At 38.7% G+C, this 15,579-nt stretch overlaps 2 protein-coding genes across 2 annotated transcripts in view; both read left to right on the top strand.

Moving 5' to 3' along the window:
- The window catches only part of LOC119131662 (lymphocyte antigen 75-like), a 1,013,224-nt gene that overhangs the window by 913,290 nt on the left and 84,355 nt on the right, over nt 1-15,579 (top strand). The window lies entirely within an intron of this gene.
- LOC119131704 (atrial natriuretic peptide receptor 2) overlaps nt 1-15,579 on the top strand; it is a 47,771-nt gene that overhangs the window by 19,895 nt on the left and 12,297 nt on the right. The window contains exons 8-14 of the mRNA XM_037266356.1: nt 5,940-6,060; nt 7,946-8,020; nt 10,008-10,085; nt 12,392-12,496; nt 13,487-13,558; nt 14,271-14,430; nt 14,510-14,665. Coding sequence (XP_037122251.1) covers nt 5,940-6,060; nt 7,946-8,020; nt 10,008-10,085; nt 12,392-12,496; nt 13,487-13,558; nt 14,271-14,430; nt 14,510-14,665 — 767 coding nt within the window. The remainder of the gene's footprint in view (nt 1-5,939; nt 6,061-7,945; nt 8,021-10,007; nt 10,086-12,391; nt 12,497-13,486; nt 13,559-14,270; nt 14,431-14,509; nt 14,666-15,579) is intronic.

Here is a 15,579-nt window from a genome sequence, read left to right as displayed (position 1 = left end):
GTTATTTGCTTCGTAAGAAATTGACATTTCCCATAATTTAAGGATTCACACACAGAGTGATAACCATAAGAAAAATTTGTTAGCTCAGGTATTTAAGAGTTTTCAAAATAATATGTCTTTTACAAACAAAACTATAAATTATTGACAGTTTTGTCTTGAAGTCTTTTTGTAACGAGTAACATAATCTGCTACTGCAATGATTCATTTCCCCTCTTGTAAATGTGCTTAATAGTTGTATGAAGCGGCAGGATTAAGACTTCCCTGCCACGTTTGCCCTTGTCAAGATTTAATGGGGGAAGGGAACGGCTGACACAATGCTGGGCTTTCGTCGCTTTATTTGACACATTTTGACGTGTTGCTGACTGATTATCATTCATTCATTCATTCATTCATTCATTCATTCATTCATTCATTCATTTATTTATTCATTCATTCGTTCATTCGTTCATTCACTCATTCATTCATTCATCGCAGGGCACACATAGCTAAATAACCATTCACGTTCACACTCACACCTACAGACTATTTGGAGTGGTCAATTGGCCTACCATGCATGTTTTTGGAATGTGGGAGGAGTACCTGGAGGACACACATGCAGTCACGGGGAGAACATGCAAACTCTGCACAGACCGGAGCCTGAATGAAACCCTGCACCTCTGAACTGTGACACGGCTGTGCTAGCCAGTGCCCCACCCAATATAATAATATTATAATTAAATAAATCATATGCATTTTTATCAATAACAGTCTAAAATTCATAGAAATTAAATCATTCACCTTTCATTTTTTTACTTCACAATTTTGAACGCTACAACCAACATGAGAAACCACTCAACCTTAGGCGTATTCGGAAATTTACACTAACTACTCTGAGAATGGGACTTTCGGAGATGAAGAGTGAGCTCCGCTCTCATTCATTTCTGAACACAGCCAGCAGGCTGAATTCTTGCGATGTTTGTGAGCGAGAATGCATTTTGTTTCAAGCCTGCTGATTTTCTCCGGCCAATCACAAAGCAACCATGTTTTTTGGTGCAGGATATGCGCTGTGACGTAAACATGAAACAATGACCCCAATGGATGAATGCATCGACAATGCAATCAATTCTGTTCTTGCAGAATTAAATTCGCTGGGATAAGGGCCAGCTCACCGGTGACCCAAAAAAGGATAAGTGGTATACACTCCACATTTATTTGGGTGTTCTGCCTTCTTCCTTCGTACCATAAATATGGTTGGGCAAAAACAACTCAGCATTTTTAGGGTAAATAGTTACAACATACAGTGTACGCACGCAATATGTTAATATTGTAAATACCTCTTGAAATTGTTTACTTGCTATTTAATTATTACGTAACTTAACATTATTAAGTAACTTACGTTTAAAAGAAGAAGCTTACACAACATTGAATGCTAGCTGGGTTATATACACTAAACCGTTTCTTTTTGTCTCCATTGAAATCATATTTTCTCTTAAAAAGGAATTGAACTCAAATGTTGCTATCGATTTTTTTGTTTGTATTTTTGGTTGAGTATGTCTTGTGGAATTTCTTAGAAACACAGTTTAATTTCATTACATTTTAAGCATGTTTGTCCTAAATACCGTATTTTCCTGACTATAAGTCGCTCCGGAGTACCACCCATAGTGGCACCAGCCATAATATGCATAATAAAGAAGAAACAAATCATATATAAGTCGCACCGGAGTACAAGTCACATTTCTGGGAGAACTTTGACAAGATCTAACACCAAGAACAGACATGAACAGGCTAAACGATACGGTATGCTAACGTTACATAAACACAAACGAGGAACTGAGACCGTGCCTGACGTAACATATTAACAGTTATTCAAATAACTATAACATAAATAACACGTTTATCAAACCAGTCGTGTGATTTCACATCATTAAATCCATCGAAATCTTCGTTCTCTGTGTCACTTAAAAAAATGCGGCTGCTGACTCCGGAAGTACATTCGGCGCTGACGTCGGACTCACCGTCAGTTGCGGTTCCAATTATTCCACAGGCCTATATAACTATATTGTAGCATTACCGAAGTACCAGGCAAGTAGTGAGTTTGGTAACCGGCTCTTTATTTCACAAAACAAGAGTTCAACATATGAGCCAACACACAGTGTGTGTAACCTCACTCTAACAACGCGCCCTGGATCGCTTTTCCCGTCTCCTCCCCCCTGGTGCCTTCATGGCCTTCCGAGGCAATCGGAAACGACTGAACTCTAACGATATACAAGTTGCTACATTAAACAAACTATATATCAAATAACTATAACATAAATATCGAACCATCCGTGTCACTCCAAATCATTAAATCCATCGAAATCTTCGTCCTCTGTGTCAATCTCTGTCGTCTGTGTTATAAACAACTCCGCTGACTCCGGAAGTCACTGAATGGATTCAGACTCATTGTCAGTTGCGGTTCCAATTATTCCACAGGCCTAGTGCGACCTCATGCGGTTTAAAGTGGAAATAACATGTGAAGTGATTAACGATACTCGTAAGTAAGTAATGTGTTAATGATCAAGTAATAATGTGTTAATTTCACATATAAGTCACTCCTGATTATAAGTCACACCTCCGGCCAAACTATGAGAAAAACTGCGACTTATCCTCCGGAAAATACAGTATTTAAGCAACTAGAACAATTTATTTTTAAAAATAAAACAATATTACAGTGGTTTATACCCCGATTCATAGGTTATAACTTAATAACACCATGAATTTGCTCATGTTTGCACTACTGACTATTAACACTAACAAGTGTTAATCACCAGCCAGTCAGAATGGATTTTGATCAGAGGAATGATGGAAGAAAGACAAAGGAGCATCTATCCACCTCAGGTAAATCCTCTAATTCTGTATTAGAGTTGATCAATATCAAGTTTCTCTACCAGATCATTTGATACACTTTGTGTATTTATTCTGAAAGAGAAAAATTAACATTCACCTTTTCTGTTTCTTTTTCCAGCACACAGTTCAACAAGCACAGAGCGGTTTCCTTATGAACTAGTTGACCTGGACTATTGGCCGGTAAATGTCGAGAAATGTCCTCTACCTTGGAATGCTTTTTATTTGTTTCATTAAACTTGAATATAAAATATCTATTTCTGTAATTCATATTTGTAATTCTGCATTTCATTTTTGGTTCTGACCTGGAATTTTAAACACTAGCAGTGTACTGTGCAAAAGGCTTAGTGATCATTCTCCGTGCCAGTTATTAATGATAAGAAGCAAGGGTATGCAGAGTTGAAGAATAAAACGTGTGTTATATATACACCTATACCTATCATTAATATCATATTGCTTGAAAGAAGCTGCAAAGTCAGGAAGGTTGCTGTAACGCAGTCTCATATCATGAAGTGATGGAATGCATGAACTTGATGGAGCACGGATAACTGCAAAGGAGTGAGAGGGGTTAACTGAGCTGAAGTACAGATTTTTTTTAATGTAAAAGCAAACAGAAGAAAAAAATATTTGAGCATATTTGGAAACTTGCCTCTCTTTTTGAAGTGGTAACCAAATAATGTCACTGTCTGTACCTGTCCTACATGTAATGTTTATGTTAAAGTGACTGTTTGATGAAGTTCAGTAAACAATGAAGCTTGTGCTTTGCTTAAGACTTTTGCACAGTATTCCAAATAATCAACTGAAGGCTATTTCTGACAAACATTCTCGTGACCATTCAGTCCTTGGCCTTGAGACAATAATCGTAAAGCTTTATGCATCCATTTCAAGACCCTTCCAGATTTTTAATGGTAGCTTTCTATTATTGCAGACACCAGTGGAGCTTTGCTGATGGACATAGAGGTGCACAGTGGCCTATACGACCATCATGCAAGACCAACAAGCTGCTGTCTTCACTACTTGATCTACAAATCACCACTAAAATGCTTTATTTGAGTTATTCTCTAATCAGTCGGTATAAGCCAGAGTTTCTTATAATGAATATTTATTTCACATGTATTTGAACAGAATTCAATATATAGAAACATTTCTAAAAATATGTTATGTATTAAATGCTGCTGTTTGTATTTTCATGAATGTAACAAAAATTTTATACTCAGATATGTCTAAGTGCTGGGGTCATGCAATTTAGGGATTTGACTGCCCATATGGAATAATGGTAACAATGGAATTCTCAATACTGTGAACTATATAAGGATGTATTTTTGTCTACTTGGTAATTAGTAACTGTTGATGAAAATGTAAATGTATTATCATTGTGAAATATATACAGTGAGATTATTTTTTATCACTTTAATAAAAACAAATTGTCTGGTTTAAATGGTTTCTTTCCTTTATTGCTTTGTTTTACAACAACAGTTTGGTTGATTTCAAGTAGATTCACATGAAATAGGCTTAGAGCGAGAGAAACGTGTTTTTGTACTACCATAACCAAACCAAAGAAACATATTTATACCATATTTTGGAAGGTGAAACTATCCGCAAATTTGACCTGGTGGCCACTCGGCCTCTCTCAGTTGATTTTGGAGTGTGTGCAGCAGCAGTGTTAGGCGATGTTAAGCAGAGCTGCGTGGCTGTGATGTTTTAATGGAGGGGCTGGTCCAGCAGAGGTATTCACATATGGGGCTTATGAAACAATAGGCCCACTGTGGAGGCCCACACTTTGCTACTCTGGCTGCCAGAGGTCTCTGAACGAGGCTCTTTAAATAGAAAAATTTTTTTTTTTCGTGGTGGATGGGTCTAGGGGTGCACCTCTGGTTTGATGATGTTTCCTGTCCTCAAAATAGACGTACACAGACAGTGTCTACAGTATTTGTAGACACAAACAAGCGCCCGCCAGAGAACTTGTGTTTTCTAGAAAGTCTAACGTGAGGATAAATGATGAAGAACAAAAAAACAAGGTTGAAGAGAGGCTAGAATACAATATGCAAGCGCTGCAATAATTTCTGCAGCCATCTGGAAGTGTTTTACACCTTTTAGACGGTGTCGGAATGTGTGGGCTCTGCTCGTTTGTCATTTTTTGAGTGAAAAGGATTTTTCTTGCGTCTGTCGAAACACAAACACGTACAAAAGAGAAACTGGAAGGCTTTGGACTAATCGCTGGAAAGCTCTTTCCCCTCTGCGGTGCTCCACGTTTGCCAGACTGATGCTCAAAAATAACGTCAGACTTATCACAATTCTCAAAAATTAATACATCTAGTGAGGCGATGAAGACATTTGTCTTCCCATGCTATCGCATCAACTTTTGTTTCTTTAACTTATTGGCCAAACTCCCACACCCAAAGACTAATTCAATTTTAGTGATCTTATTATTCTCAGAGATAATAATTTCAAATAAATTAATTTAGTCCATGTTCAAAATGTTGCCAGCATGAAACCTTTATTAAGACCCGCACAGAAAAAAGTGTTTCATGAAATCATTGCCAAAATGGCCCAGGAGAGAACATTGTGTTATTAACCAAGTGTTCTTATAAAAACAAGAGAAGTTAGGCAAAGTTCACTATTATAGTACTGACTATTTTTACATATGGCTGCAATATATCTGCAGCCCTGAGGTGGCATGTCTTCTACACACCTAACGAATACAACAATATAAAAAAATTAGAAAGAATTAGAGCAGGCTAACTTCTCTTTAACAACTCAAGGAATACTGTATAAAAAATTTGAGCCTAAACAATAATAAACTAGAATTTATTGTTTCACATTGTTACAAAGCTAGAATCTTGACTATTGTCACTTTAATATGACCTTGATGGATGGATGGATGGATGGATGGATGGATGGATGGATGGATGGATGGATGGATGGATGGATGGATGGATGGATGGATGGATGGATGGATGGATGGATGGATGGATGGATGGATGGATGGATGGATAAAGCCACCGCACTTGAAAGAGATTTTCGTCTGATCTTTGCGTGACTGATTTTACCACTGTTTCACTTTTCCCCTTTTGTAGGAAACTCAAGTTGGAGAAAGAGCTGGCTGGAATGCTGTGGAGGATTCGGTGGGAGGACCTCCAGTTTGAGAGCCCCAATAAATACCACAAACGAGCTGGGAGTCGTCTCACGCTCTCACAGGTAAACCACCGCCTCATATTGTACGCCATTATTTAATTACAATTAAGGTAACAAATGAATTTAAATAGTCTGCAGGAGGTTAAAGAAGTTCCAAATCACCTAAATTGTTGTGAGGCAGACAAGCAGTGTTACACCCACATACGCTCCTATTAAAGTTGGCAGAGCTGAAAATGTAATCATAATTCTCTACTTTATATTGTCTTTTGTAACAGTGTCACTGGAACAGCCTCCACTGTGCAATTAACAAGTTGCTCTTCTGGCAGTTTCTAGATAACACAACACAACATCCATTGGCTTCCTTTAACCTTCCTTGTTGTCCGTCTGTTGTTTCTCTGCCAGGAATCCAAAAGTGATCACTTGACACATTCAATGTTTAGTAATAGGCACAGCAAAAGCAAACAGCAGCAGTCTTTAAAGAATCAAAATCCGTTGTTTACACATTCTTGGTTGATTTGCCAGTGGGTTTATTGAAGGTGGCTGAGTTTTTTGTGGCAAAAACATTAAGTGATTGTTAAAATAAGCTTTTGCATAGCCCTCGTCTCTATATTTATAAAACCTTGCCGCGTTCTTCAATATCAGGTTCTGTTGTCTGTGGGCTCATACAGCCTCGTGTCACAAGCAACGTTTTACCTTGTTTGTGCTTCAATCCCAGCTGTGTATTATTATGCATATGGGAATGAAATTATGGAAACATCTTTTCAGATTTGTTTTGCATAGATTGTCTCCAAGTCATCATAATGTTAAATGAGAGAGAGAATGAAGTTGTATTCAGGAAATGTGTGACGTCAACAAGAAAATGGCAAAGTAATGTTCTGGGTTTGAATAATGGTGAGGGAGCTGGTCGAGTGTTTAGCCTGGTATAGCCAAAATGAACTCTATATGTATGTTGAGATCCAAACCGTTGTTGTTGTTTTTTTTAATCCTAGAATAAAAACAATTGCCATGCAAAACTACACAGCATAAAGCACTGCAAAATAACTATCAAAACTGCCGTCATGGTTTAAAGTGAGAAAAACTCATGGCCATAACCATCCCCTCTCTCGATTGAGAAGTCAAGTCAAGTCAAGTCAAGTTTATTTATATACCCCTAAATCACAAACAAGTCTCAAAGGGCTTCACATATACAAAAAAAAGACAATTATTCTCAAACATCCCCTGAGCTTAAACTCCCAGGAGGGCAAGGAAAAACTAAAAAAAAAAAAACCCTATCAGGGGAAAAATGAGAAACCTGTGAGGGAGCCTAGTAAGGACAGGCAAAAAGTATCCTTCACTAAAGAAGGGCGCTCTGTATAACCTTGGGCAATAAAAACTCCAAGTATGATGTAAAAAGGCAAAGTGTGGCATGCAAAATTATTCATCAACAACCAAGCTACATGTGAATTTTAAATTTATTTTCATTTTAAACTGGTGTGCTTGCATCTCTTGCCACAGTATATTTTTAGTGGTTTTGTCTAATAATCTTCCCATAATTATAGAAGCTAATTCAATTGTTAATGAAAATGGAACATTTGATTCACTGTGAGCTGTTTTGTCTATATTGTAAAATAATAGCATGTGCTTAATAATTTGGAACTCAGTATATGTCTTTTCCAGATCATACTTTCCAATGTACTCTGTGCTCCCAGTGTTTGCATTCTATCCAATTGTGAAAATGACGATGCTCAGTGTCTGCACACACTGCCTCCGCAATGCATCGTTTCACTCTGAGCACATATTTGCACAAGGCCTTGAGCTGCTGTTTTGAAGACTCCAATCCACTTAAGTTTTTTATATGAATTTATTTTGCAGCTAAGTGACAGCGTCAAAAGTGGACTGAATTTAATCCTCTTTGCTCAAATTGACTCAAGGCTAACACCATTTTTTTTCTTAATCATTTTCTCCTCAGAGAGGCTCCAGCTATGGGTCCCTGATAACTGCTCATGGAAAATATCAGCTATTTGCAAAAACTGGATATTTTAAGGTAAGGCTTGGTGAGTTCTGACATTTTCAACTCTCTCTTTTGCCACCTACACATGCACATGTTTGCTGCGAAAGCTGGTGAGGAGAAAGTGTGTGTGGGCGAATTTAGGTAGTTGGTTTTACTGTGAACTGCAGAATGCGTCAGTATTGCTTTTTTTTTTTTCTTTCTTTCATTTTTTCCCATCCTCTCCATCTCGTTCGACACTGCCGCCTTGCAGTCTGGACATGACAATCCACTTGTTGCTGACTATAATTTGTCATTTTATGGTGGGGGAGGTGTGTGGGAAATCGACAAACAAGTGCCTCGGTAATTAGAATGATGATTGGTGTGTGTGTTTGTGTTTTCATTCACTGAACAAACGCAAGCAAACAGTAATGACCAGCTCTACATTTGCTGCATTTAATCAGCGTTATAGCTCACATAAGGTCTCATTAAAGCAGACGTAAGGCGAAATGATGGTCAAGCTGATTTGAAGTTGCTAATGAACACAGAGGAACCGCTAAGGTCAAAACCAATCTCTTATGGGACCCTGCTTGACCTCCAATTTGTCCATATTTCAAGATTTCTTTTTTCATCGGCAATAATAGAAATAGAAATGATCTCCTCCAGGGTCACAAAAGGTTTATTAAATGTACAGGGATTTTTTTAAGAACAAGAACTCCTGGGTTAAAAAAATCTCAATTTAAAAATTTGTTCTGCACAAATCTTACGAAAATTTAATCTGTACTTTTTTTCTTTTGTTTGTTGTTTAGAAGAGTTTTCATGCAGGCGTATCTGCTGTAATTATAGCAATTTAAGGTTTGGTACAATGAACTAGTTTGCATCATCAAGTGTCCTAATAAGGCACACTAAGTTACCGTCGTTGTTACTTAGTTATGTTTGTCATGATTGAGTAAAAGTATGGGCTGTAATTGTACCGTGTACTGTACGTCTGTACTCTGACTCATAAAAAAAGGCTCCGATATTATGAGACCCGATAACACTATATCAGCCCATTAACTCCCTGTTTAAGTTTACACTTAGTTAACTTGTATTAGTACCTAGCCCGAAATGCCGACTTACCTACATGTATATTTAAGCGAATAAATGTTTTTGTCATACAAAAATCTGCTATATCTGAGTTCATACAAAAACTTGATGCGAAATGCTTTGTATAGACAGATTAGTGAATAGCGGAATCTTCAATAAGTACCTTCAAATGTATTTTTTATGCGTTTCAACGTATTTGCCAGTCAAAAATGTTTACTCCTCATTGGTATTGCCACGCTTCCGTATAAAAGTAACAACACACTCAGTCTCAACTTTGAAGACAAATAAATGACAAAGGCATGGTGAGGGGGCAGCTGTACCTCATGCACTGTAAATTTCAGTATGTGTTGCTCTTCAGAGGCTTTTAGAGTTTCCAAGTTACCTAGTGACTCATTGCTTCATATATTTTATGACAAGAGTGGAGACACATAAGGCACAAACATTTATATGCTGTAGTATACTTGCCTCCCATTCATTAATAATTTGTTCAGTGGCCAACAGTGTTGGACAACTGGAGGAATACAGGAATTCCATTCTGCAAGAAATGTTACCGACAAGAAATAGAAGCAAGCCATTAAATGCATGGGTGCTTTAGCATTATGCCATGATACGTTATATTGGAAGCATGGTCTGGTCCATTTGCTATAAGTCAAAGTTTGTAGCACAGCACACAACTCAGAACAGTAATATTATACAGATGCTAGTGTTAACACAACATTTGAGGTGTGTTGCCATGGCAATAAGGTCCAACGCTTTTGAATTAGAAGCAAGTGTACCATCAAGCTGATTTGGAGGATGATATGGTTGGATCTAATTAGCATATTTTTTGTTGTAATAGGTGGCTGGATTTCCTCTCTTCTTTTTATGGACAATTTGCGTGATTGTTAGTCTTCAATTGGCAGAAATGTCATGCAATGACATCCTAATTATGTGTGTTGTCACTATGTCTTGATTGCAGGGCAACCTGGTGGCTATCAAACATGTCAACAAGAAGAGAATCGAGCTAACCAGACAAGTTTTACTGGAACTCAAACATGTGAGTGTTGCCTTATATAAAAAGTTTACTTCATTTGATTGTTGTGCTTGATTATTGCAGGAATTTCATTTTTGAATTGAATTATTCACACAGTCTATGCATAAATATGTTTGAGAACAAATCCAAATAAAATTATACCGGTATAAACCATTAGTCGTTGGTTTGAAAAGGAACTACTGTATTCTAAACTGCGCTTTGCTCTTACCCTACATGCCTCCAAAGTCAATTAACAGAGATTAGACTGGTACAATGTGAGCCTTTTGAAAGCCCTAAATTCATGCTTCCACCCCTCAACTCTAAGCAAGAAAACCATTGCCTTGTGCTTTCAGTTTCAAGACAGCCTTGAGTCTTGAGTGCCAAACAAGCCCCCGACATAATCACTAAATGTCCTATTCCATCTATGAAATAAAAAAACCATGAAGTGATGTGATTGTACTTGTTTTCACAACAGATAAAATACATCCATGAAAGGTTATGTCTGTCTCTTCAGAACACTAAAATCTGGCAACATGCAATTCCAGAAGAATTGTTTTTGTTTTTCATTGGATGTTCAGGAATGGCAGTGATGGTACAGTTGCCTTACTTGGATGCAGGTAGCGTGGGTTGAGTTCTCGCTCAATAACTGTGTGAATCTGTATGTTCCCTGTGACTGATCAGTCTGCCTTCGGCCCGACAATACAGTACCGTATTTTCCGGACGATAAGGCGCACCGGACTATAAAGCACACCTGCAATGAATGGCCAATTTTAAAACTTTGTCCTTATATAAGGCACACCGGACTATAAGGCGCACCATTAATGTATCATGTCAGGTTTTTAATCCAAATCAAATCATTCTCCGTTTTATCTTTTTTATTTCAACTTCAGATGCACCAAATTACTTTATAGTCACAAAATAATGATCCATAGTCTTTTTGATTCATGATTCATAGTCTTCAGCAGGCCACTTATGATTGATTTTATGACACAATGCTTCGGGCCAGTTTAAATTTAGGAATTTGGTCCATATATAAGGCGCACTGGACTATAAGGCACACTGTCGGATTTTGAGAAAATTTTAGGTTTTTAGGTGCGCCTTATAGTCCGGGAAATACGGTACTACACAATGCAATGTAATGCAATGCAAACCTGCTCATTGTTGAGTATTTCTAGCATACAGACTGACATAAATGTCAAGACTTCGCATACCCCAATCTTGATGACTATATTGTGTCCTTGACACATGACAGAACATACAAGTGTCAAACAAAGTTTAGGAACTGATCCAAAACCAGCACAACAGACCTCATGAGACATCTTATATAACTTTACTTCTCATTGTAAAACACATGGATCATAACTTAACAGGGAGAGATTCACGGATTCACAGCCGGTTAGCAAAGATTGATTGGGGCTTCCTGGAAGTCTGCCTGGCCTCTCAGTCAGCAGGCCACATGGGAGAGGGACTGCTGTCTGAACTGGCAACTTCTCAGACCTCCCAGAGGCCCGATCGCCCGTCAAACCTCAGCTCATGAAAAAGCCAACCAGACGCCGGTGGAAACTTAACCACTTGTCTCCCAGCTTGCTCCCCCCTTCGACTCACCAGTCAGTGTTCAGCAGGGGGAATTATATAGGCCAAAGGGTAGGCTAACATCTCCCAGGCTGTAAAACAGGAGCGACCGACTCCCGAGTTTTGCTATGAGAACGGCTGCCAGTCATAAACTTTGAGGGAGAGAAGTAACCTACCTGCAGAAATTACAAACACAGTCTTTCAAGCTGGTTTCAGAAATATATTTGTTTAGTGCTGCTAGCCCAGAGTCATGCTAAAGGTACCAGGAAGACCTTTTCATAAAAAGTAAAATCCCATGATCAAGTATCAAAATTACTCCATAGGCAGTTTACCTCATTAATTTGTTTTTGCCTCAAACTCTTTGAAATTACAAGTCATGCGGTTTGATTGTGTACAACGGGCAGATTTAGTCTTTGAGATTCTTCTTGGCTTTGGTGCTCCTGCTTGTACATCCACTCAACACGTCTTTTTTTTTTCTCTCCCCCTTACACACACTGCCTCATTCATAACCACCACATTAAATTATGCACTTGCACGTTTCAGCTAGGTGCCCTGTGCAGAAGTCAGTCTCAGCATGTTGAAATAGACATTGTGCCAACTAACTGACTGCAAGTACAAGATTTAGATGAAATGCTGGCAGGGGTAATCGTAACTCTGAATATAAATGAACTGCCAGTCCTTTCCCCTTGTCCTCTGTTTCCACAGTGTTGGAGAAATGTGATGTTTGGAAAGTTACACTCTGTTTGTGTTATTTTCAGATGAGAGATGTCCAGTTTAACCATCTCACCCGCTTCATTGGAGCCTGCATAGACCCTCCCAACATCTGCATTATAACGGAGTACTGTCCCAGAGGCAGTCTGCAGGTACTGCAAATATTCTAATAAATATGATAAGATCATATTGTATATTTAATCAGCCACCAGAAATACTGTACAGCACTTATCTTGGATTACAGTATATAACTTCCGCAAGATTTTTAAAGAAGTTTAAAAAAAAAATACTCCCTGAAAGTCCATGAATGAACATTTGAAAGAAAAATCAAAGTTTAGCTGTACCCTACTTAAGCCACATGTTCAAACGCTATTGACGTCTTTTGTCTTATTTTCAGTAAAGCCAATTTTGTGTTCAAATGTGTTCATAGTGAGCATACAAAGAACAAAATAAAAGTAATTTTGTGTCTTCTTTCATTAATTGGGTCTTGCATTGCTAAGGAACAATAGTTTGATGATTGGCTGAGGGAGTTGGGACATGTGGTGCATTGTCAAAAATCCTCTCACCGCATCCATAAAAAGTTGAATGTGAGGCGATGGGCATGATTCTTTTTATTTTTGTGCCAAATGCAGAATGGCTGAATGAAAGTATCACTCGTGCACCTCTGTGTATAATATGAGTGGCAGTGTCAAATTTGCAAATCTGCCCAGGACCGAAAGTATATAAATGAAACTACATTCAACAGTTTTATTTGATGCTGCGAGTTGAGATAAGAAATGTAGTGCAGGATTCTTCAAGGCATCATATTTTTGGCCTGTCTACGCTATTTTAGTAGCTTATTAAAATGGACAATCTGAGGAATGATGTGGCTTTATCACTCACAAACTGTTGATAAATAGTTTGTTGATGGGAGCAACTGTTATGATGTGACTGGTTGACAAATGTGTGGGATGTCACTAACTGGCCATGTCATTAGCATCTTGCGGTTTGCCATGAGGGGCCCCAAGCATATGAGAGAAAGCAAGAGCTTTGGCCTAAAGGTGTTTTCCACTCCAAAAATAAGTAGCTGAAAAGATGCACAAAAAGTAGACGTATCTTTCAAAGCTTTCCGGTAATGATGAGCTTGTGTGTGTGCCTTGCAGGACATTCTGGAGAATGAGAGCATCAACCTGGACTGGATGTTCCGCTACTCTCTGATCAATGACATCGTGAAGGTACATGGGTGGGAGTGGTGAAGTCACAAAGGCATTTTCAATTGCAAAAAAAAAAAAAAGATGCTTTGTGAGCCTCGGAGAAACATTGAAAACTACCTACGTTGTTGCCATGGTTTCGCATGGCTAGAGTGTAAAAGAGAGTACCGACAATATGAATTGGCACAGCATAGAATAAATATTGCCATTATACAGCATGGAGTGGGAGAGAAACCGTCATTCTAAACAGTGCATATTTCCTTCAAGCTTCATCAAATTTAATCATGGATTTACTGAAAAAGATCTTTTCAAACCTCTGGAAGACAGTTGCTCTTTGTTACAAGATCCGACTCTTGGAAGGGTTCATTATTGAGCTGCATGCATAATGAAGTGCTTCTGCTGAATTGCTCCATACAGATAGCAGAGCCTCAAGCCTAGAGAGGGGACACCCCTAAAGCTTTGAGCATAAACGGACTCAACTCTTTCCACAAATTATTGAACACAATTCCATCTTCAATGCCCTCCTCCCAGAGGAATTGACAGTAATTTCTCAGAAATTCCCACGAGATTGCGATGCCCTTGAAACATGGCTTCTTTTCAAAACCCTCAGCATACGTCCACTTGTCAAAGCTTATTGTTTCCACATGTCCACACATTTGCTGCATTTGTCCTCATATTGAGAGGAAAAAGGAATGGAGTGCCTTGATGCATGAATGAACGCGCCTCTGCTCTGCAGGGCATGAACTATCTTCACAACAGCTATTTTGGCTGCCATGGAAATCTGAAGTCATCTAATTGTGTGGTGGACAGCCGATTTGTGTTGAAAATCACCGATTTCGGATTAGGCAGCTTTCGCTCATCCTGCGAAAATGATGACTCTCATGCTCTCTATGCGAGTAAGTTGCTTTTGTGCACATTCGATGTACAGCATTTCCAATGTACTTGCCTCCATTTTGACGGCATCTCACTTTTTAGAGAAGCTGTGGACAGCTCCAGAGCTGCTAATATATGACCAGCATCCTCCTCAGGGAACGCAAAAGGGTGATGTGTACAGTTTTGGAATCATCCTGCAGGAAATTGCCTTAAGGAATGGACCTTTCTATGTAGAAGGCATGGACCTCAGCCCAAAAGGTAAACTCTCAACTATTGTACCTTCTATTGCGATGCAGAACTCAAAAGGATTATGCTGAAAATGTTCGTAATATTTCAATATGATCCTGCTATGTAAGATATAGATTGTTGTTTTAAGTGTTACGAAGTGTTTGGATATTTTGAAAGGTAATTTTCTGAGCTTCGGGCAGGGCATTCCAGAGCTGAGGGGGCCCATGACCACATAAGCTCAACCACCTTTTAGTTGTGTGCTGTCTCACTCTGGAGCTAATTTTCAGAAATGGAGATGGAGGCTGCATGTATTAAAGCTGATTGGTAACATGATTTAAAAAAAGTATCCGTTAGAAGTGTCGTCGCAAAACTGGGCCGATGGGAGTTTGTCATCTGGTATCCATTAAACGTGGAGCTGCTCCCTTTTATGCAAACAGAAAAACTACTTTGGGCACTTACCACAGTTCTGAAAAGTATAGCACTTGTACGTACGTGAAGCACTTAAAGATCTGTTTGGCGTAGTTTTCTCTGCGCAGAACACAGTGCTCTCGTTTTGTTTGTATTCAACTCAAAACCATAGCCAACTATTGGTTGTCAGGTGATGACAAGGCCTCAATGGGAAATGAAAACCTTGGAAGCAATTCAAGAGCAAGTCTCAACCTTTACATAACCACAATGGATATTTAACATTGCCTTGGGGGATTTTCGTCATTGGATGACGTTTGTTGGATGTTTATTCACAGTCACGCTTGGTGGTGGTGATTGTACGAGTGCCACTAATCCATTAACAGGCAAAAGGAGCCTGCACCTTTTCCAAGGCCTGATCAAGAGGTTTAAAATAACAGCAGAATCTTAAAAGACGATAGTAGTTCTTTCCAAACACTTATAAAACCAAAGAGGAAGTTGGCGATAACTTTTTGAGTTTAATGTTTCCTAAAATACCA

The sequence above is a fragment of the Syngnathus acus genome, chromosome 12, assembly GCF_901709675.1.
Source record: "Syngnathus acus chromosome 12, fSynAcu1.2, whole genome shotgun sequence".
Classification (NCBI taxonomy): Eukaryota; Metazoa; Chordata; class Actinopteri; order Syngnathiformes; family Syngnathidae; genus Syngnathus; species Syngnathus acus.
Note: the sequence above shows the minus strand (reverse complement) of the source record. Positions and strands in the feature narration are given on the sequence as shown.